The following is a 22,127-nucleotide window of genomic DNA, read 5'->3' as shown; positions in this document are numbered from 1 at the left end:
CCACTCACTTAGCGGAACGGAAATGTATACAAAACGGACCATTTACTAAGCGGAACGGAAACGTCTACTTAACGGACCACTTATTAATCGGAACAGAAACTCCTACTAAACAGACCACTTACTTAACGGAACGGAAATATCTAATTAACGGACTAATTACTTAACGGAACGGAAACGCCAACTCTATATAAACGGGCCTCTTACAAAACGGAACAGAAACATCTACTTAACGAAATAGGTACGCCAACTTAATGGAACACAGGCTCAATCAATTAGGATTACTCACTAAACGAAACATCTACTAATCGGTATATCTACGAAACCAAACAATTACTTAACGAAACACATATTTAACGGAACAGGAACATATAATGTACGGAACAGGAAGGTCAACTCAACATAACACATACGAAATGGAATATCAGCTAAATGGAACGGGAATACCATTTAACGGCACGGGAATACTAAATTAAAAACCCCACCTACTTTAAGGAACAACTTCTAAACGAAACAGACACACCTATGTACAGAACACCTACTACACAAAACATAAACACCTAATAACGGAACACCTACTACACGAAACAGGAACACATATGAACAAAACAGGAACACCTACGTACAGAACACCTACTACACGAAACAGAAACACCTATGTACAGAACACCTACTACACGAAACATAAACACATACGTACAGAACACCTACTACACGAAACAGAAACACCGATGTACAGAACACCTACTACACGAAACAGAAACACCTATGTACAGAACACCTACTACACGAAACAGAAACACCTATGTACAGAACACCTACTACACGAAACAGAAACACCTATGTACAGAACACCTACTACACGAAACAGAAACACCTATGTACAGAACACCTACTACACGAAACAGAAACACCTACGTACAGAACACCTATTACACGAAACAGGAACACCGATGTACAGAACACCTACTACACGAAACAGAAACACCTATGTACGGAACACCTACTACACGAAACAGAAACACCTATGTACGGAACACCTACTACACGAAACAGAAACACCTACGTACAGAACACCTATTACACGAAACAGGAACACCGATGTACAGAACACCTACTACACGAAACAGAAACACCTATGTACGGAACACCTACTACACGAAACAGAAACACCTATGAACGGAACACCTACTACACGAAACAGAATCACCTATGTACGGAACACCTACTACACGAAACAGAAACACCTATGAACGGAACACCTACTACACGAAACAGAAACACCTATGAACGGAACACCTACTAGGAACACAAATAAACAAAACAGGAACACCTACTAGACGAAACAGGAACACATATGAACAAAACAGGAACACCTACTACACGAAACAGAAACACCGATGTACAGAACACCTACTACACGAAACAGAAACACCTATGTACAGAACACCTACTACACGAAACATAAACACATACGTACAGAACACCTACTACACGAAACAGAAACACCGATGTACAGAACACCTACTACACGAAACAGAAACACCTATGTACAGAACACCTACTACACGAAACAGAAACACCTATGTACAGAACACCTACTACACGAAACAGAAACACCTATGTACAGAACACCTACTACACGCAACAGAAACACCTATGTACAGAACACCTACTACACGAAACAGAAACACCTACGTACAGAACACCTATTACACGAAACAGGAACACCGATGTACAGAACACCTACTACACGAAACAGAAACACCTATGTACGGAACACCTACTACACGAAACAGAAACACCTATGTACGGAACACCTACTACACGAAACAGAAACACCTACGTACAGAACACCTATTACACGAAACAGGAACACCGATGTACAGAACACCTACTACACGAAACAGAAACACCTATGTACGGAACACCTACTACACGAAACAGAAACACCTATGAACGGAACACCTACTACACGAAACAGAATCACCTATGTACGGAACACCTACTACACGAAACAGAAACACCTATGAACGGAACACCTACTACACGAAACAGAAACACCTATGAACGGAACACCTACTAGGAACACAAATAAACAAAACAGGAACACCTACTAGACGAAACAGGAACACATATGAACAAAACAGGAACACCTACTAGACGAAACAGAAACACCGATGTACAGAACACCTATTACACGAAACAGGAACACCGATGTACAGAACACCTACTACACGAAACAGGAACACCGATGTACAGAACACCTACTACACGAAACAGAAACACCTACGTACAGAACACCTATTACACGAAACAGGAACACCGATGTACAGAACACCTACTACACGAAACAGAAACACCTATGTACGGAACACCTACTACACGAAACAGAAACACCTATGAACGGAACACCTACTACACGAAACAGAAACACCTATGTACGGAACACCTACTACACGAAACAGAAACACCTATGAACGGAACACCTACTACACGAAACAGAAACACCTATGAACGGAACACCTACTAGGAACACAAATAAACAAAACAGGAACACCTACTAGACGAAACAGAAACACATATGAACAAAACAGGAACACCTACTAGACGAAACAGGAACACATATAAACAAAACAGGAACACCTACTAGACGAAACAGAAACACCTATGAACGGAACACCTACTACACGAAACAGAAACACCTATGAACGGAACACCTACTAGGAACACAAATAAACAAAACAGGAACACCTACTAGACGAAACAGGAACACATATGAACAAAACAGGAACACCTACTAGACGAAACAGAAACACCTATGAACGGAACACCTACTACACGAAACAGAAACACATATGAACGGAACACCTACTAGGAACACATATAAACAAAACAGGAACACCTACTAGACGAAACAGGAACACATATGAACAAAACAGGAACACCTACTAGACGAAACAGAAACACCTATGAACGGAACACCTACTACACGAAACAGAAACACCTATGAATGGAACACCTACTAGGAACACATATAAACAAAACAGGAACACCTACTAGACGAAACAGGAACACATATGAACAAAACAGGAACACCTACTAGACGAAACAGGAACACATATGAACAAAACAGGAACACCTACTAGACGAAACAGAAACACATATGAACAAAACAGGAACACCTACTACACGAAACAGGAAGGCTACCAGACAAATCGGCCCCTTACCAAATCGGCCCCTAGCTCAAACGGTTACCTTTTCGGCCCCTTACCAAATCGTCCCCATCCCGTAGACGTTTCGGCCCCTGATTACCGAGACGTTTCGGCCCTTATTTTTATTTTATTTTTTATATCTAAATACATTGTTTAAGTAAAAAACATGTAATTTCATTTTATTTTTTTAATAGACAAAGCTATATACATGCATACAAAGGTATAGATAAAAATAGATTTAAAGAAAATATCTGTACACTTGAAAACATATTTTTATTTTATTTCTAGATATAAGTAAAAAACATGTAATTTCATTTTTTTTTTATTTTAAGAGACAAAGCTATATACATGCATACAAAGATATAGATAAAAATAGATTTAAAGAAAATATCTGTACACTTGAAAACATGTAAAGATTTATTCACGAGATATTTTTATAAGACGAAATAGAGTTGAAGAAGAAATGTATAAACTTCATTTTTTTTAAATAATCTTTAAATATTTTACATAGCTATGTTGCTAATATTATGTATAATGACATGTCCATTGTCTAACATCAGTCTTGACCAAACACCTATCGCCCGCCGTAGATGGCACCAACATTTTTCAGGAACTCCTCGCAGGTGACCTTATGCGAATCGTATGAGTCCCACTCATCCATGATCCTGGCGTTGATGTTCCTGTAACGCTCTCGATACAAGTTATAAATTTTATGAAATTCAGTTATTTATATTCAAATCAGGTATATATAAGGATGAAAAAAAACTATTATTAATCTTATATTGAATACGTATGCAAAACCATACTGGCTTAAACGGTGATTTTAGACAGACGGTCTTATGGCGAATTGTCACATTCCACAGAGGTATCAGGCATTGAAATTGTGACACTTTGTGTTTACAAGCTTATAAATACGTCTACAAGGTTTGTTCCGACTTTCCCAACCGCTAATTCTCACACTTAGATTAATACCAAATATCTCTTCGCACCTCAAACAGAATATTATTTCACTTTTTATTACGTATATATTGTTTTACTCTTGTTAAAATGCATTTGAACTATCAAGTTGTATCTTGTTTGCAATTCATATCTATAAAACAAACATTATTTCCTAATTATGTTTAGATAAAACACTAATTGTCAAAAATAATAATTAATAATTATTCTGGAGCAATAGTATACCACATAGATAACAAATTAATGGTTGAAATGTAAAGGCATTTTTAAAAAACGCAACACGTTTAAAACAAATGGTACCCACTTTTAGAAACGATTTAATATGTATACTTACGTTGTTTATATTACTCAAATCTTCTTCAATCAACTCTAAATAACATTAACAAATTAAGGACAATTATTCATTCACACGTCTTTGAATGTCTTTTTCACACCCACAACACTAACAGTTTGCCTTGCAAAAAAGAACGCATGGTTCAAAGACAAATTTTCTTTGAAGTCTTTAATGATCAATTAATAATTAACAGTTATAACAAATAAAATTTCTTAGATTTTCTAACATTTTATATTAAAAGATTTTAATCATATTTTTATATCAGTCATATCAATGTTTTTCATGCATATCTGTCTATTTTTAAATTTAAAGATTTTATTTACAACTTATTTACAGATCTCATTGACATTTATAAGACGACCTACAATGTTTTTCTTTATACTCAAGATAAAAAATAAAATAAAATTAAGGGGCCGAAATGTCTCTATTGAAAATCACTAAGGGGCCGAAACGTCTCGAGTCATTTCAATTAAGGGGACGAAATGGCAGGGCCGAAACGTCTTAGGGGCCGATTTGGTAGTAGGCCGATTTGGTAAGGGGCCGATTTGTCTTGCTCCCAACAGGAACACCTATAAACAAAACAGGAACACCTATACACGGAACAGGAACACCTATAAACAAAACAGGAACACCTATACACGGAACAGGAACACCTACTACACGAAACAGAAACACCTATGTACAGAACATCTACTACACGAAACAGAAACACTTATAAACAAAACAGGAACACCTATAAACAAAACAGGAACACCTACTACACAACCAGGAACACCTATGAGCGATTCAGGAACATCTATAAAAGGAACATCAATGAACGAAACAGGAACATCTATAAAAGGAACACCTACCTGACGAAACAGGAACACCTATGAACGAAACAGGAACACCTACTTGACGAAACAGGAACACATATGAACGGAACAGGAACACATATGAACGAAACAGGAACACATATGAACGGAACAAGAACACATATGAACGGAACAGGAACACATATGAGCGGAACAGGGACACATATGAACGGTACAGGAACACATATGAGCGGAACAGGGACACATATGAACGAAACAGGAACACATATGAAAGGAACAGGAACACATATGAACGGAACAGGAACACCTATGAGTGGAACAGGAACACCTATGAACGGAACAGGAACACATATGAACGAAACAGGAACACCTATGAACGGTACAGGAACACATTTGAACGGAACAAGAGCACCTACTAAACGGAGCACCTATAAACGGTACAGGAACACCTATGAGTGTAACAGGAACACCTATGAACGGTACAGGAACACTTATGAACGAAACAGGAACACCTATGAACGGAACAGGAACACTTATGAACGGAACAGGAACACATATGAACGAAACAGGAACACCTATGAACGGTACAGGAACACATTTGAACGGAACAAGAGCACCTACGAAACGGAGCACCTATGAACGGTACAGGAACACCTATGAGTGGAACAGGAACACCTATGAACGGTACAGGAACACATTTGAACGGAACAAGAGCACCTACTAAACGGAGCACCTATGAACGGTACAGGAACACCTATGAGTGACAAAGGGACACCTATGAGTAAAACAGGAATACCTATGAAAGGAACAGGAACACCGACTGAACGAAGCACCTATGAACGGTACAGGAACACATATGAGTGACACAGGAACACCTATGAACGGAACAGGAACACATTTGAACGGAACAAGAACACCGACTAAACGGAGCACCTACTGAACGGTACAGGAACAACGTACTACTTAATAAAACACTAGACTGTCACCGATATGACAGAATGCACCTTTAACACACTCTTCCTTTGCTACCTATTTCTCAATCAAAACAATGGAAGTCAACGATCCGTTTCGAATGAGGGTATGCTTCAAATAAAAACAAAGACTGTTTATTCAATATCGATATCTATTAACAATTTCCATTGTTTTTAAAGAAGTTTAAGTTTTGAGACATTTCTTCATAATTTCATGTTTGAAATTCATTTCTATTGCAAACACGCCAAATAAATATCCATTATCGGAATAGTCATGCGTTTTATCTACGGTTTATCATTGCTAAACATGACGAACACTTGAAACCAGATTTACTGTGGTTTATTTGGAGCTTCTACTGATATTCACAGTATTATTTAGAAAACAATAATAACAAAACATTGATTTAAAGTTATATAAATTATCAGCAAAATTATTCAAACTGACACATTTCGGATACTTATGACACATATGGAAGAGGAGTAATGTCACAGCGCTAGTCACACTTTAACGTTACTGCCGTTGGCACCGCTATGTCGCGTGTTGCGATAACGTCGCCCCAGCAGAGGCAGCGTAACCGTAGCGCAGCGGGGTTGAGGAGCCGCGAGACGGAAACCGGAAGTCGACCCGTCAGCAATGAGTCAGGTACAGTCATTTTTTTGGTAGCGCATGATGATTTAAAACAATCTTCATACAATCGGTTTTGAGGATTTTAACTTTGATAAACATAATTGTACTTCTAGGGCACTGACTCTTAGCGGACAAAAAGAAACCGCGTTTGTTTTAGCAAAATAAAGAAAAAAAAGAATGTTATATATTTATATTTTTTTTTAAATTGGTAACAGTGTTATCTCTAATAAAGTTCCTACCTAAAAAGTGACTTTGGTATATTTGTAGGTGCTCAGAGCACCAGTAGGCGTAACAGCCTGGTAGCGCGTCTTGCGGCCGGGACTCCCCCTCTAAACCAGCATAGGCGCCGCTCTTCTGTGTTCGGACCTCGTGGGGACTCCCCGACAGATGGCGAACGTGAGAAGGTGAGTGTCGGAATGTCGCTGTACAGCGTCTGCGTGTGCATAGCCTTTCACTTGATTGCCAAGTGTATATTTGTGCAAGGGTTTGGACGAGGGGGTATTACGATACGGTACTTGTATCTTGCCGAATGTTTCTGTGCAATGCATAAGGGTTATTATTTTCATAATAATGAAGGCATGCTTTCTTAAGTGTGAGTTTAGATAACAATCCCTATGTAAGATTTGTGCCTTTTGGATATGAGTTTTATCATAAATTACCATTAGTTATTGTGTTTTAGCATATACATAAATTGCCTTTTACTGTGTCCATTATCTATCCAGGAAGGAGAAGAAGATGCACCGGAAGTGGCATCCCGGTACTCTTCCAAAGTAAGCCGTTTCATGGATTATTACAACGAGGCGTTGCGGCGCCGCCTCATCAAGGAGCTAGAGCGGCCGGTTGCCAAAGTCGTCCCGAAAGTTGAAGTTGAGGAAGCGCCGCATGATGACGGTAACACGGCAGGTAAGATAAACTGTGGTTATGGCCTGTATTTAGCCTTATACATTCAGAAGTTTTACTCTTCAGTGGGTCTAAGAAACCTTGACCCAACACATGAATGAACATCTTACAAAATTACATGCTTATATGGTGAAAGTGTCTTTATATTTGGAACTGGTAATCTTTCCTCCTTCCCCAATCTTTAATTCACTTTGATAATGATAATATTTTTTTAATATCCTGAAATTATCAATAATTCATTCCACATCTCGTAGAACAAGTAACGCGTTCATTGTGGGCCATTCCCGTCGCTTGCAGGTTCTCAGTTGGCAGCGTTTGCAAAAGCGGCTAGGGGCAGGGATAATGCGGTCCAAAACATCCGGAGGCAGCGGCAGCGGCAGCAGATGGAGCGCCAGGAAGAACAGCGCATGCTCAGGAGACAGGAAGTGAGGCGGCGGTTCCGAAAAAAATCTCGCATCATTGTGTTTTGTATACGCTGTGTCCAAGAACATTGTTTTAAGTAAGTACATATTTAAAAACTTTGTAGCCAGTGCATAAAACGCGTTTTTGCAAATATAAAAAGATCGTCTGCAATGTTGAAATGACAAAAACATAATTTGCATGTAAACGTTTGTGTTATGAGTTTGCATAATACTCAAGCAATACCGTCGTGTTATTCACTAGATAAAACAATATCGAATGCCGAGCTGGGACTCCGTCCAGCTCGACTTTCCAGCTCAACATTGAAACTTCACTATATAGAGTTTATTTCAGAATACAATAGGCAATACGCCCATGCGTACACAATCAATGAAATACGTTAATGTTTATAACATAGTCAATGGTCACTCAATCTTCCAATCATACAGTTACAAATTGGTTTAACAATCACAGTTCCATAGAACAACATAAACATAGCGAGAGGAATAACTAAATATTATCAATAATATCTATAGTAGGCATTTCTCAACTCGAAAGCTTTATAAACAAACATAGATAATTTTCTATTTACATTAGTATTTTGAGAGGTGAATAATTCTATTAATTTAAGCATATTAGATCTTGCATAATAATATTTATCTTTGTAAGCTTTTCTTATATCAGTAATATTTACATTCAAGAACAAAATGATATTCATCTTCCAGTGAATCACATAAATGACATTTTCTTTCCGAATAAGGTATAGTAGCTGGTTTAATCCGTCTACCAGCCTCTACCTGTAATCTGTGTGCAGACATCCTTGACAATGCAATTCTATACTTATCAATGTTAACATCCTTTAAATACGTTGTAATGTTATAATCTGCAATAAGTACATAGGTACTAGCTCTGGTAGACTCTGTTAATTCTGAGATCCAACTTTGTATAAAAATATCAGTAACTCTTTGCTTAAAATATTCAAAAATAAATATATATCCCGAACTCCTTGGTTTATTCATACATATATAATCCAAGCCTCTGTAATAATTCTCTTGACATATATATCCATGATCTATTATTTGGATTTCTATCTACTTCTAATTACATTTTATCATATAAATTCTGACATATTTTATGGTTTGCATATTTACTATTTTAAGCCAATATCTAATCACATTTACAGAACGTTTACTAAACAATGAAGTCCTACCTAGTTCACCATAAACAAAATTATTTTGAGTTTCTAACTCCTAATATTTCTTTACAAAAAATTAAGTGAACTCTTTCTATTTGCTGACTATTAAAAAAACCCACACTTCAGACCCGTATCTTAAAACTGGATATATGAGTTTATCAAAAATATCTAATCTATGCTGCACAGACAACGTCGGAAATTTGGATATTATAAAGCACTGTCTAAGTTTATATATACCCTTCGTAGCCTGTCCTGACAATGTACTAAAGAAACAACTGGTGCAAATACAATTCCAAGATATGTAAACTTGTCAACATTTTCTAACTCCTGGCCTTTATACCAAAATTTTAAATTCCTCCTTAATCTACCGCCTTTCTTAAATAGCATGACCTTTGTCTTTTGTGAGTTAACACTTAACTTCCATCTCTCTATCAATAAAAGACCTTCTTGTCAACCAGCCTCTGATTCTGACAACAAAACAATCATCAGCATACAATAATATAAATAATATAGTTTAAACACATCTAAATCTATACCCTGATGGTTATTAGTCATGAAATACTCTTCTATATCATTTAGATACATGGAAAATAAAAATGGAGATAAGGATTCTCCTTGACGAACACCTAACAAACATGTAAAACTATCACTTAAAACATTGTCATATTTTACTCTAGGCTTAACATTCCTGTACATTGAACGTATAATATCTAACATTTTACCTCTTACCTCTTACCTCTTTCACCAAGTTTAATAAGTTTATACCATATAATATCCCGTACAACATAATCGAATGCCTTGGTAAAGTCCACAAATGCAGTAAATAACTTCTTATTTGTATTTGTGAAATAATTTATTATATCATGTAAAACAAAAACATTATCAATAGTTCCCATATTTTGCCTAAAGCCAGCCAAATTTCAGCCCAATCAGTAAGTCTATCATCCAAAACTTTAGTAAATAACTTTCCAAGGGTACTCAATAATGTAATACCTCTATAATTACTTGCAATATTAACATCTCCATTTTTATGTAAAGGCACAATGAACCCTTCAGACCACTTCTCAGGGAAATAACCAATGTCAAATAATGTGTTAAACAATTCACATAAAGCTGTACTAAATGCATCATTGTTTGATCCATACTTGAAAATTTCATGAATAAAACAGTCAGGGCCACCTGATTTACAATTATTAGTACAAGCCTTTCTGGTAGCCTCAATAGTAAAAGGTACATTAAGCTCCTCAAACATAGCATTTAATTCTCCTTCTAAATATCTTTCATTGAAATACAATATTTCTTCATCAGGTTGGAAAAACACTGATTCAGGATCATTTATAGATCTGAAATAGTTTACAAAATCACCGGATGTAAGGGAGCATGAGTTGTTAACAAAAGATCCATTAAGCGTCTTCCAATACAATTTTGCATTATTCATTTTACCATTTTCTAGTTTACATGTTTCTGACTTGTCAAATACAAATTTCTTCTTTCTAATCTCATTCTTATAATCTCTCCTTGCATGCACCATATCTATTCTTGTAACATCACAAGGGTTATTTCTATAATAATTCAAACATTTATAATAATTTCTCTTTAAATCAAAACAGTCACTATCAAAATATTCAGCATCTTTGCAAATATTTTATTTTCTGTTATCAATTTTATTACAAATATTCCTTTCAAATAAAGATTTACATATAGTATCCACTATATCAGTAAAAGACAAAAGATTAACATATAAATAAACATAACAGCTTGATAAATCTATAATTCCACACAATAACTTTAATTGTTCAACCACATTATCAGAACAAAGTTCTTGCAAATACAAATCCTTCTTTTTATCATTTATATTTAAATGGTATATTAAAAACATCATCTTGCAAACCTTGATCCATACTAGTCTGTGTACATGATTTTATACCAAAACTAATAACACAATGATCGGATATAATATTAGGCTCCAAAAGATGAAATACATTGAAAAAAATCACTTTTACAAAAGACATAATCAATCAAACTACAGCATTGAGAATTTACAAATGAAAACTTTCCAATATCCTTATCTAATCCACACCTTTCATTCACAATTCTTAACCCTGTCGCCTCACAAAATTCTAACAACTGTTTGCCATACTCATTTACAGTCTTATCTTTACTGACTCTTGGAATACAATCATCCATAATATAATCATCTGATAATAAATTCACAACATGACTATTTTCATTTTCAACATAATCCGGCTTTTCACCATCACGTGCATTGAAATCTCCACTTATTACAAAATTACAACCATAGTCGTACATATTTTCTAAATAAATAATGTAATTTATCAATAAATCAAATATATATTTGTATCGGAAAACATTTTCCTACTACTAACATGTGGAACATTATGAATTAAACACAAAAAATGTCAGTGCTGAGATTAAATAAATTACCATTTATTTTCAACCACAAAACACAGTCTTCAGTTTCTTTCACTAGTTCCACCTGACCTGTCAAACTGTCATGTATATACGCTATTATACCACCACTGGCTCGTTTAGACCCAATAATTTTATCTTTTCTACTAAGTACGAAATATTTAAATCCATCTTTAAATCCATCCACATCATAAATTAAATTATCATTCAACCACGTTTCAGTAAACAATATATATATAATATCGACTGTCGAGCTACGAATACCGAATGTCGATTGCCGATGGCTGAGCCAACTTCACACACATCAATAAAGTTTTGAACTAAATTATCAACAATTCACACGTGTAAACAAATTTTTTTTTAGACAACACATATTCACAATCATCAATCATGGCATATACAATAATAAGTTGTCATTTCTCAATATATTGAGTACTGTACGTGGTACATCGACTACCATATAACAATAAGCCATGTGTGTCTGGGTCATTTAGCGAGCTGTCTCCGTCCGATTTTACCCATTCAGCCGTCAATGTACTTTTGTTTTTAAAGAACTTTGGGTAAATCCATTAAATTAGTAATTTGCTTATTTTAATCATAGATTACGGTGGTAAAGTTAAACATATTATTCACAAAATGTATTTTATCTTTAATGTCCTAATGTCAATATGTACATGTATGTATGGCTTTGAAAGTCGTGCAATTTAGAGTTACTTTTTATTAAACATATTGAGGAGACCGTTAATAGATCAAAAACTTTGTTCTCAGATATCGCGACCGAAGCTTACGTTATTTAAAAAAATAAAAATAAAAATGAATTGATTTCTTTAAAATATATTGTTATATGAATGAATGAAAACGGAAAAAAAGCAATTAAAAAGTGTACATGTTTTTAATAAAATATAACCCCGTAAGATTCATGTGTTGTAAAATGAATTGTGATTATGAAAAGAAAAGCAAAGACCCAAACAATAACAATGCCACCGTCAAAGGAATCGAACTCGCAACCGTTCACACTGAAGCCCTATACATTACCTACCTTACCTACTGCACTATTATGTTCTACCTCAATATTTCCACTGCGTTAAGCAGTTTAATTAGTAGCTATATACTATAAGGTAGGTAACTCTGAAAAAGTAACTTTAATTTGACGCACTGCACTTATTCAGGAATGTAAGAGAGGGTCAAAATCGGCCTGTACATCGACTTTCATATTACAGTTTTATCTGACACAGGCTCCATGAGCGGAGGAAGATGTCCTTGTTCGTGCACACTCTACACTACATCGACTTTCATATTACAGTTTTATCTGACACAGGCTCCATGAGCGGAGGAAGATGTCCTTGTGCGTGCACACTCTACACTACATCGACTTTCATATTACAGTTTTATCTGACACAGGCTCCATGAGCGGAGGAAGATGTCCTTGTGCGTGCACACTCTACACTACATCGACTGCCATATTTAAAGGACTCGCACGTATTTTTTGGGCCAGACATTAATTTTCCCTTCGATGCATCTGTAAAAAACTACTATTATTCCGCTTAAACCACTAAGTCACAAGGACATATCGAGGGGTGAAAGCGAAAAGGTTCTATCTGCTTCTTTATTTAATGTCACTTAGAACCTTTTCGCTTTCACCCCTCGATATACAATAAATATGGATACTTTTCCCTTTCAACAATACATTGATGTCGTCAGGTGTCAATCACCCAATCACGCAACAACAAAGACCTCAAACCCGTTAGTTACGCGATTGAAAATTGATGTCTTCATAGACGATATTCGAGCAGTTTTAACATTTGCTGATTGGTTCAAGCTTTCAGTAGCTTAGCTTTTATACTCCACGAGGAAGTCCCTTTAAAACACCTTTTGTACACGCAACAGTACATCAACTCCCTTATTCAGTGTGTGTATACCACATGACAAATTGCGTCATGAATGCTATGTCGGACACAGGCATCTGAATCATTGTTTGTCACTAAAATGTTGTTTAAAACTTTTTTTAAAAGAAACTTAACTCTCAATCAAACTCTTGTAAAATGCCAAAGGCGGGGCTCCGTAAACGGCGCTTTGTTTCATTTAAAATGGTGAAGAAATAGTGAAGTTATCTTTGTTTAAAGCCTTCATTCGAAGCAAATTATTGCCCTCCGACATCACAGGCATCTGAATCATAGTTTGTCACTAAAATGTTGTTTAAAACCATTTTGGGTACCCTTTGGCATTTTACCAGAGTTTGATTGAGAGTTAAATTTCTTAAAACACTTCAACAAACCTTTTCACAATACGGCTGTCTGACGGCGCATTGTCAAAACATTATTTTGGAAACAGGTTTGTCGAATTGTTTGATGAAACTAAGCACCTTATCAAAGTCCGGTAATAAAACGCAGGCGGGGCTCTTTTATAGACTGTCTTTTGTTTCTTTAAAATGGAGTAGTAAAGGAAAAGTTATCTTTGTTTCAAGTCTTCATTCGAACCAAAATGTTGCCTTCCGATGTAGCATTCATGACGTAATTTATCACGTGGTATACAAACACTGATATTACAATAAGACCAAAAACATAATACCTCTGTTTCCTGTGACCCGACCGACCCTAGTTTTTCCTCGCCGACCCTAATTTTGTTTTCGACATAAAAGTTAAAAAATATTTTTTTTTAATCTATCGCTATTAATTTCGTTGTTTGTCTGTCTCTGTCCCCGATAAAAATAAACTTTCATTCCTGAATATGTATTACCGAGACGCTTTGTCAACAGGAAATCAAAATGGCGGAGTTCGGCGAACTCTGTCCAATATCTTCAAAAAAAAATCCCGACCGTCCGACCCTAATTTTTTTCACCATGTTACCGGAAACACAGGTATTTTTTTATTTGGCCTAACCAATGTTCTACCTGGCTCAGGTTCCGCGAGCGGATCGAGTTGTCCCCGTACCTGAACACGCTACAGTACATCGACTACCATGCCGGCCAGCCCACCAACCTCATGTTTGACAGGTCCAAGTTCACAGCCAAAAGACAGGTACTCAGGGGTTTCTTTAAAAAGGGTACATGCAGTAGAAATCGTATAAAGATAACGTGATCAGTGTTTTCAACAACCATTGTAAACTCGAGGAGTAACCGAGGTGAGAGAGCAAAATGTTCCACCGCCATAAAAATGAATTATTCTCACAACAGTATTCCAGAAGTATATACAGGAATACTTACATTGTTACATGCCACTCTTTCAGATGCGCATTTCTGAGGAAACAAAGAAAATTCTCGCCACCAGAATGCAGGACCGAACAGAGCAAGAAATTTACACCGTTAGTCATCTATCTGTTCTTGCACCACATTTTCTTAATTCAGTTTACATGCCTTTCAAAAATAAACCAGTCGAGGGATATGATTGTAATGCTCCGCTTCTAATATCCCATCGTAACGTTGACATAATTTCGACAGTGCGTTTTCCAATGCAGGCTCAGATCGCTCTGCGGAACATCAAGAGTTTCGCGGAACTTCCGGTCAGAATGCAGAAGATGGTGGCGGCCGCCGGGCATTACGAGTCGTGAGTAAATGGGGCGATATATTCGACAAACAGTTTGATGCTTTTAACCTTTTAAAGTTATAACATTTTCAAGGAAAATTTACGTTTTAAGTTGGAACATTGTTTTTTTTTACTCGTTATTAAAGAGGACGTTTGTTCTAGGTACGAATCTAAGCGTGTGATAACGAGAGAGGGGCACTTTCCGGCGGCATTCTACTTCCTGTTGTCCGGGGCAGGTTTGTACCACTCGATAGTTGCATCAGTTAGATATGTGATTACAATCAATGGACCTGAATTGTTCAAATAATATTTAATACTTGTAGACAATTTCTGAATAACTTTGCCTCAGTGTGTATCCTGTTGTTACAGGGCAGAACACCTTTTACGACAATATGATAGGAGAAAACAGTCCAGAATGTATAAAAAAAAATGTACAATAAATGCCCACATGTCAACTGGTTTGTTACAGTGGTAGCTATGAAGAAGGACCCTGATCGCGACATCGCCAGCGTCGTAGAGCACTACAGCAAGGGAGACACGTTCGAGGTACGTGATTATAGGCCAGATCCGGGTATTTCTATGCAGCATTACCATCACTAGTCAAAGTACATAATGATTTAACAGGTGGCAACACAAATGCTAATGTTGAAAAAATCACAACTACATTAATCTTTAGATTGTATAAAAAAACACAGTACAGTATTTCTGTATGCCTTAACAGTCTTTTAAGCAACTTAGGAAACATTCACATTCAATCAATCTTCACTACTGATAGACACTGTCAACCTTTACCACAATGTTGAAGAACCTCTCATATATCTGTGTGTCCTTCCTTCAGGAATCCCCGCTTCTGCACGACACGGTCCGCGAGGTGACCGTCCTTACCAAGGAACCCTGTGAGTTCCTCAGCATCTCCTCATCCGTAAGTACATGGACAAAGAAAATTCTTTCCCTTAATTTAATAAGCAACTTGAGTACGGTATATCGTTAAATGTAGTTGACGCCACTACATAATAAACGCTCCCTACTTCCAGGATTACCGGGACATCTACATGCAGGGAGGCGTGAAGAACCTCAATGACCCCGACCAGGAGAGCTTCTTTAAGTTAGTATCCCGCCTTTCTACACACTGATGCCATATAAAACAAGATACACTTCCTCAAGATAGTATCAGTCCTGCCGAAGATTCAATAGTATTATAGATCAATATTTGACAAAGAACGCTTCCTCAAGTTAGTATCCCGCGTACCTAGTTCTATGTAAGACAAGTGTTTGACAAAATATCTGAAACTAAAACAATTTGCGACTAATAAATACATACTGCTCTATGTATGATATTTTTATGACAGCGATCTGTTTTATTTTACATAAATAGTGCTTTTTTCTATTATTATTGTAGAAGCCTGAGTTTTCTACACAGCTGGCCAATCAAAGTCCTCCAGGACCACCCACAGGAGTGCAGGTTCCACTACTTCCGGTGAGATCAAAATACGTGAAATACATTGCGAAACTGCTTTAGGGAACAAAAACATCGAAAACAATTAATACATTTTGACTGTGACCAGTCCATTTGATTTTTGAAAATTTTATCAAACAACTGAATGTTGATATTTACGATAACCATAACTTGGTCATGCACATTTCAGACGTGGGGCAATCTTGTCGGAGAACACACAGAAAACTCCCTGGCTCATCATCGTCAAATCTGTATGTATTCTGCCTTATAACACAAAGACATTCCAGGCTATTGACGAAAAGGGATCTAATACATACTAAACAGAATGGCAATTTGTGTTCATATCAAACTTCAAGTAAAACTAAGGGTTATTGCCAAGCATGCTCCAACAGTTAAGTAGAGTGTGAATATAAACCAGCTTTCCTTTCCACAGGGGAGCCTGTCTGTTATGAAGAAGCTGAAGAAGGTCGGACCCTTCGAATGGAGGAAAAGTACGTCATTTACATGCGGGGCATTCATAGTTTATAAACAAAAATGTGACGGCAATATCAACATGCAAACGTCATGGTCACATCTGGCGTTTTCCACGCGATATGTTTCCTTTTTTCTAAGGAAGGTTGCATTTTAACTCGTCGCAATATAAAAAAAAATCATAAAAAATGAAATTGCCTGTCGAACTTTTTCTTGACATTATGTTAAGTTCAAATTGTATAAAAAATATCTGCTGTAAATCAGAGTCGGACATCAAACCATTGACGGAGAAGGAGCGTCGTGATCGGAAAAATGCCAAGGAGCAATGGCGGCGCTACGTGCTACCGGAACTCAAGCTGCCGCTGCGCGCACGGGCGGACGTAGAGGAAGTCGAGGAGCGAGTGGATGGCCGACCAAAAGCGTTTACAGTAAGAGACGGACTGTCTTCAAACAGTCATTTTCCTTTAAGCAACACTCTGCTTCTTAAATTTGAGATTTAAAGACTAGTCTTCATTGTGGAATGGCTGGAGTTTGTAAAGAATACAGATGGTGTAGTCTGGTATAAAATAATATATACCTACTGGTAGTACTTTGCAACAGCGTCACATTTATCCGCTTTAAAGCACCCTGACATCAAGGTGCACCTGGAGGAAGAGCGGAAGGGCGGCAAGTACTACTACCCGAACCTGTGGACGTTCTCCCGGGCAGACAAGGAGGAGCACGAGCATGACACCGCCTTCTCCAACATCAACAAACAGTTTCTCTACATCATGTCCAGCACAGGGTAAGAACAAGGCTAATGCAGCGTAACGCAGTATCCTGATTTCCGGGCTAAATCCATCTCAGTACTGATGTCAATTGCGTCGATAAACGCTAAATTACTACTCATTGACAACAATTTAAAAACTGAATAAGAAAACATTGATTACGATTATATATTTATTGTATACATAATGGGTATGTTTAAAGGCAAAGGAAGATTGACAACAGTAAAGGTGCGGCTGGCCAGAAGAAGGGTACTACATCGGACATTCAGCCTCCCGCCACGGCCCCAGCCCCCATCACGCGCTCAATGTCCGCATTACCACCGGATGTGACAGTGGAGGCACGGTCACGCCCAGACTCATCTATATCTCTCCGGTCCATCTTGTCTCCGGAAGCGTCCGAGGCCTCGCTGCAGACGACCAGCAGCGTCTTCTCCGAGCGACTCAAGCGTCTGGCGGCCGAGAACTACTATGAAACGGTATTGAAAATATATTCATAAATATAACTCCATTGCAAAAACAATATGATTTTCATAAAGAATAACCGTTTTAAGTTAAAACATAAATGAATGGACTATTTCAGCTTTCGGAGTCAGACCTAAATCCGCAGTTTGTTCAAATACAGACGTTGATTAAAGGCGACGTATGGGTACGTTTTTCTGCTTATACTACTTTACTTATATAAGCAAAACAGGAAACAGGGAAATACTGTCATTTATAATAATTTGACAAGAGTTATTGTAAATAAAAAGCTCCTTAAGTCAAAGAAAACATGACACGTATTTAATTTTGACCATTCATGACCAGTGCCCATAAATAATGTCCGATCAAAATGCAAACAAAACAGTCCAAAAAGTACTTGAAACAAAGGTTCATAACTAACTATTTTCAAACTGTTGTCCGCACTATCCCCCTCCTAGGGCCTCGCCGACTTGATGCTGGAGGCCCAGCCGAGCTTCATGGTGGTGAGTAACGGCGCTGACTGTGTCCTCATCAACAAGGCTTTCTACAGTCGACACTGCTCCGAGGGGCTGCAGAGACAGCTCAAACAAGATGTAAGCCTTTTCCCAGTGTACTGATCTTTTCGACGTACAAAGAAATGTCATTTTATTGAGGCATTGATGACAATGTTACTTTATAGCCCTGGTGACACCATTTAATGTAGGAATCATTTGGTATCATTGTTTTTTTTATACTTTAAATCAATCACCGAAAATGCACCGAAGTTAAAGTTATTGCCTCGTTGGTTTTTTGTTCTATATTTCATCTGAAATTCTGAATTTCAATCTTCCAAAGACAAACAAGATTTGTTTTCAATATTTGCATTTTCTTAAAAGTTATATCTAATGTTCGAATAAATTAAAGTGCTTAAAGTAATTTTCAGATACCTTAAAAGGTCATATGTAATGTCCGGATACATGTGCACATGCCTTAAATGGCCATATATTATGTTTGGATATGATAAGGGCTAAATGCAATATCTTTAAACTTATAGGGCTTCATTTAATGTCAAAACTTACAGTGCTATCATGTAATGATCAGCTACCTTTAAGGACGATACGTACTGTTCATCTTCCTTAAAGGACTCAAAAGTCATCACTTCAAGCTTATTTAATTTCAATTTATTTCGCCTTTCATCGGATTATAAACATAATTTCGTCATGGTCAATCCGATCATTCGCACATTTTCGGCACGTTTACCAGGGAGAAAAACTTAAATACCAAAAGGTTCAAGGTTGTGTCCTTACCATGTCTTTAACTAAATACTTCTCAGAACTGCATTGGTCTTAAATACACATTTCACCGCATAGCACAGACCTGAGCTTGATGAAAATATGTCATCTAACAAGTGGTTTAACTCTCCCCTTCAGCTGTGCCCGTACCCGAGTGATGACAGTCTGCAAGAAAGCTTGCAGGTGTCCGTAGATTGGGACGCCCACCGGAAGTACGAGCTCACCGACACCGTTTCCCACGTCCGCTCAGGCCGCCTCGACCGCGACCGCCCAATGTCGCAGAATATCTATACGTGAGGAAGAGGAGACGGGGTTGATCTGTTTCTGATATCATTCGCCTACTACAGATGTGTTCTAGCGCCAATATCTACTTTACCATCCACTGTAGAGCTGTTTAGATGTAGCCTATTATATATATGACATACATGTATGTGTACCTTATACTTATTTTACGTCAGCATATGTCGACCGCTTTACCACAATAGCTTGATGCTTGATGACAGTAACTATGAGACCCGTGTTAGTTGCACCAATGGATAGAACATTTGCTAGTTAACTTACTGCACTAGGTATTCCGGATCATCCAGGTCATGTATCATGTGAATAAATTTGCACCGTCGTTTTATAATATAAATAAAAACGAGCAAAAACATACCGGCACGGGGTGTTTACTTTATTATGTATTAAACTGATACTTTTTCACACATTCTAGCAGCGTTGGATGCGTCGACGTTTTAAGATAATTTGAAAAACATTAATTGCTGTCAATTAATACAGATTTCTGTTAAGCTTAGCCATGGATTAAATTCCCTACACCTGACTTCATCCACACATAAATAGCTGTATTCACTCCCATCTCGCTCCAGTGTGTCGACCTGCAGCAGGTCAATGCATGTTCTTACCAACCGGAAACTGCCGCTACCATGCAGTGAATACATTCAAATACAAACATGTAGTACGTATCTCTTATTATATGTTACAGATCGCTCACCCAGTCACGGAACGTTTTTGTCTGTTCTCCATACCTTTAACTTAGTTCGGTTATCTGTGTATACGTTTTCATAAAACATTTTGTTCATTGCTAAGCGCTTTTTTACCTTTTGTTCAGTCAATTAAACTTTTCAAAACCCAAAGAAGATAAAATTAACCCATTCCGTTTCAACGTCATAAATATCATTTGCATCCACCATTTGCTCCAGACGTGAGCCGTTGCTAAGTAGCGAATGTTCCAGCCAGCCATTACTCACGACAGCCATCTCTGCCGGGAGAGATGCTAGCTAATCCCTCAATTACGGCTTTTATGCAGGGTATTTTTCTATTAAGTTGATGAATGCCGATCGAAACAACTTAATAATTAGAAACTGGAAAGTCTAAAATGATTTTCTTGTCGACTTTTCATGCATTTAACTGTACCGTATTGGCAATAATGAAGAAACGAGACCTGACATTCAGAAGGACAGCCTTATTATTCCAGGAAGAAAGACTTTCGCAACACATGCCGGGAAAAGTCAACATTTAATGTCATTAAGGCTTCCAACCTAATATAATTCTAAGGAAACGAAACAGACTGACATAAAACAATATATAAGCGACACGTTGAGGCTTAAAGCAATGATTGCAAAAATAGTGCATTTACTGTTCTATCTTTTGTTAACCATCTTAGTCCATTTGTATTCCGTCATATTTGCTTCTCAAACATTCGTCCGTCCTGTTGCTTACATGTACGCTCCACTGTTGTCCTCTTATTGTTCCACACACTCCCCGTTGTCTCCATTGTAACATTTATACTACAGCTGTTGTCAAATCTCCGTCAGTGTTTGATTGCAGCCCAAACGCCACAAACAAATCACGGCTTTCTGAGCAACAATCAAAATATGGGGAGAATTGCTTCTCTTGATATCCCTTCACTTTACACTCTTTACTCCATGTGTTCAAAAATTGCCATCCTATCTTTCATATAAAATGGTTCAACAACAATAACATGTTGTTTACTTATTTGATATTATTTAATAAGGCTTCGTCTATGGTTGCTCTTTTCTTACATTCTCTGCTCTGTAATACGTTCTTTTTCAGGAATTTTGTACGTTTTCTAGTCTTACTTTCTCTGCTGTATTTTCTCATTCGGTTCAGACTTCTTCGTTACGTTTTTATTATCCTATTTTCTCTGGTGTGCAATATCATCTTATTATGTTAATGCTTCTGCTTTAATACAAGATCTAGTATTAGTTTCTCTGCTGTGTTACGTTAAACTGTTGAGGCGTCTGGCGTCCGTTTCTTTATTTTTACTCTTCTGTTGGGTAGTAGCATCCTGCTCGGTTTAGGTTATACGTTTTCTAGTTTT

General features: G+C 37.3%; 1 protein-coding gene across 1 annotated transcript; it reads left to right on the top strand.

Annotated features, from left to right (window-relative positions):
• Positions 1-6,494: 6,494 nt before the first annotated feature.
• LOC128216902 (uncharacterized) lies at positions 6,495-20,476 on the top strand. Its single transcript, XM_052923603.1, has 20 exons — positions 6,495-6,932; positions 7,185-7,321; positions 7,640-7,820; positions 8,115-8,316; positions 14,741-14,858; positions 15,067-15,141; positions 15,295-15,383; positions 15,525-15,598; positions 15,832-15,908; positions 16,201-16,284; positions 16,397-16,467; positions 16,762-16,839; positions 17,009-17,069; positions 17,252-17,309; positions 17,554-17,717; positions 17,913-18,073; positions 18,259-18,532; positions 18,637-18,702; positions 18,974-19,108; positions 19,925-20,476. Exons 1-20 carry the CDS (start codon positions 6,821-6,823, stop codon positions 20,081-20,083), a joined length of 2,376 nt encoding a protein of 791 aa, XP_052779563.1. The 5' UTR covers positions 6,495-6,820; the 3' UTR covers positions 20,084-20,476.
• Positions 20,477-22,127: the final 1,651 nt, after the last annotated feature.

Source organism: Mya arenaria, chromosome 14 (assembly GCF_026914265.1).
Source record: "Mya arenaria isolate MELC-2E11 chromosome 14, ASM2691426v1".
NCBI classification, from domain to species: Eukaryota; Metazoa; Mollusca; class Bivalvia; order Myida; family Myidae; genus Mya; species Mya arenaria.
Note: the sequence above shows the minus strand (reverse complement) of the source record. Positions and strands in the feature narration are given on the sequence as shown.

Excerpts from the sequence above, each read along its gene's own strand:
- LOC128216902 (XM_052923603.1), top strand. The coding sequence starts at position 6,821 with ATGTCGCGTGTTGCGATAACGTCGCCCCAGCAGAGGCAGCGTAACCGT. Across the intron at positions 16,285-16,396 it reads TCCTCAGCATCTCCTCATCC|GATTACCGGGACATCTACAT; the intron begins GTAAGTACATGG and ends CCCTACTTCCAG. Across the intron at positions 17,310-17,553 it reads ACCCTTCGAATGGAGGAAAA|AGTCGGACATCAAACCATTG; the intron begins GTACGTCATTTA and ends GCTGTAAATCAG.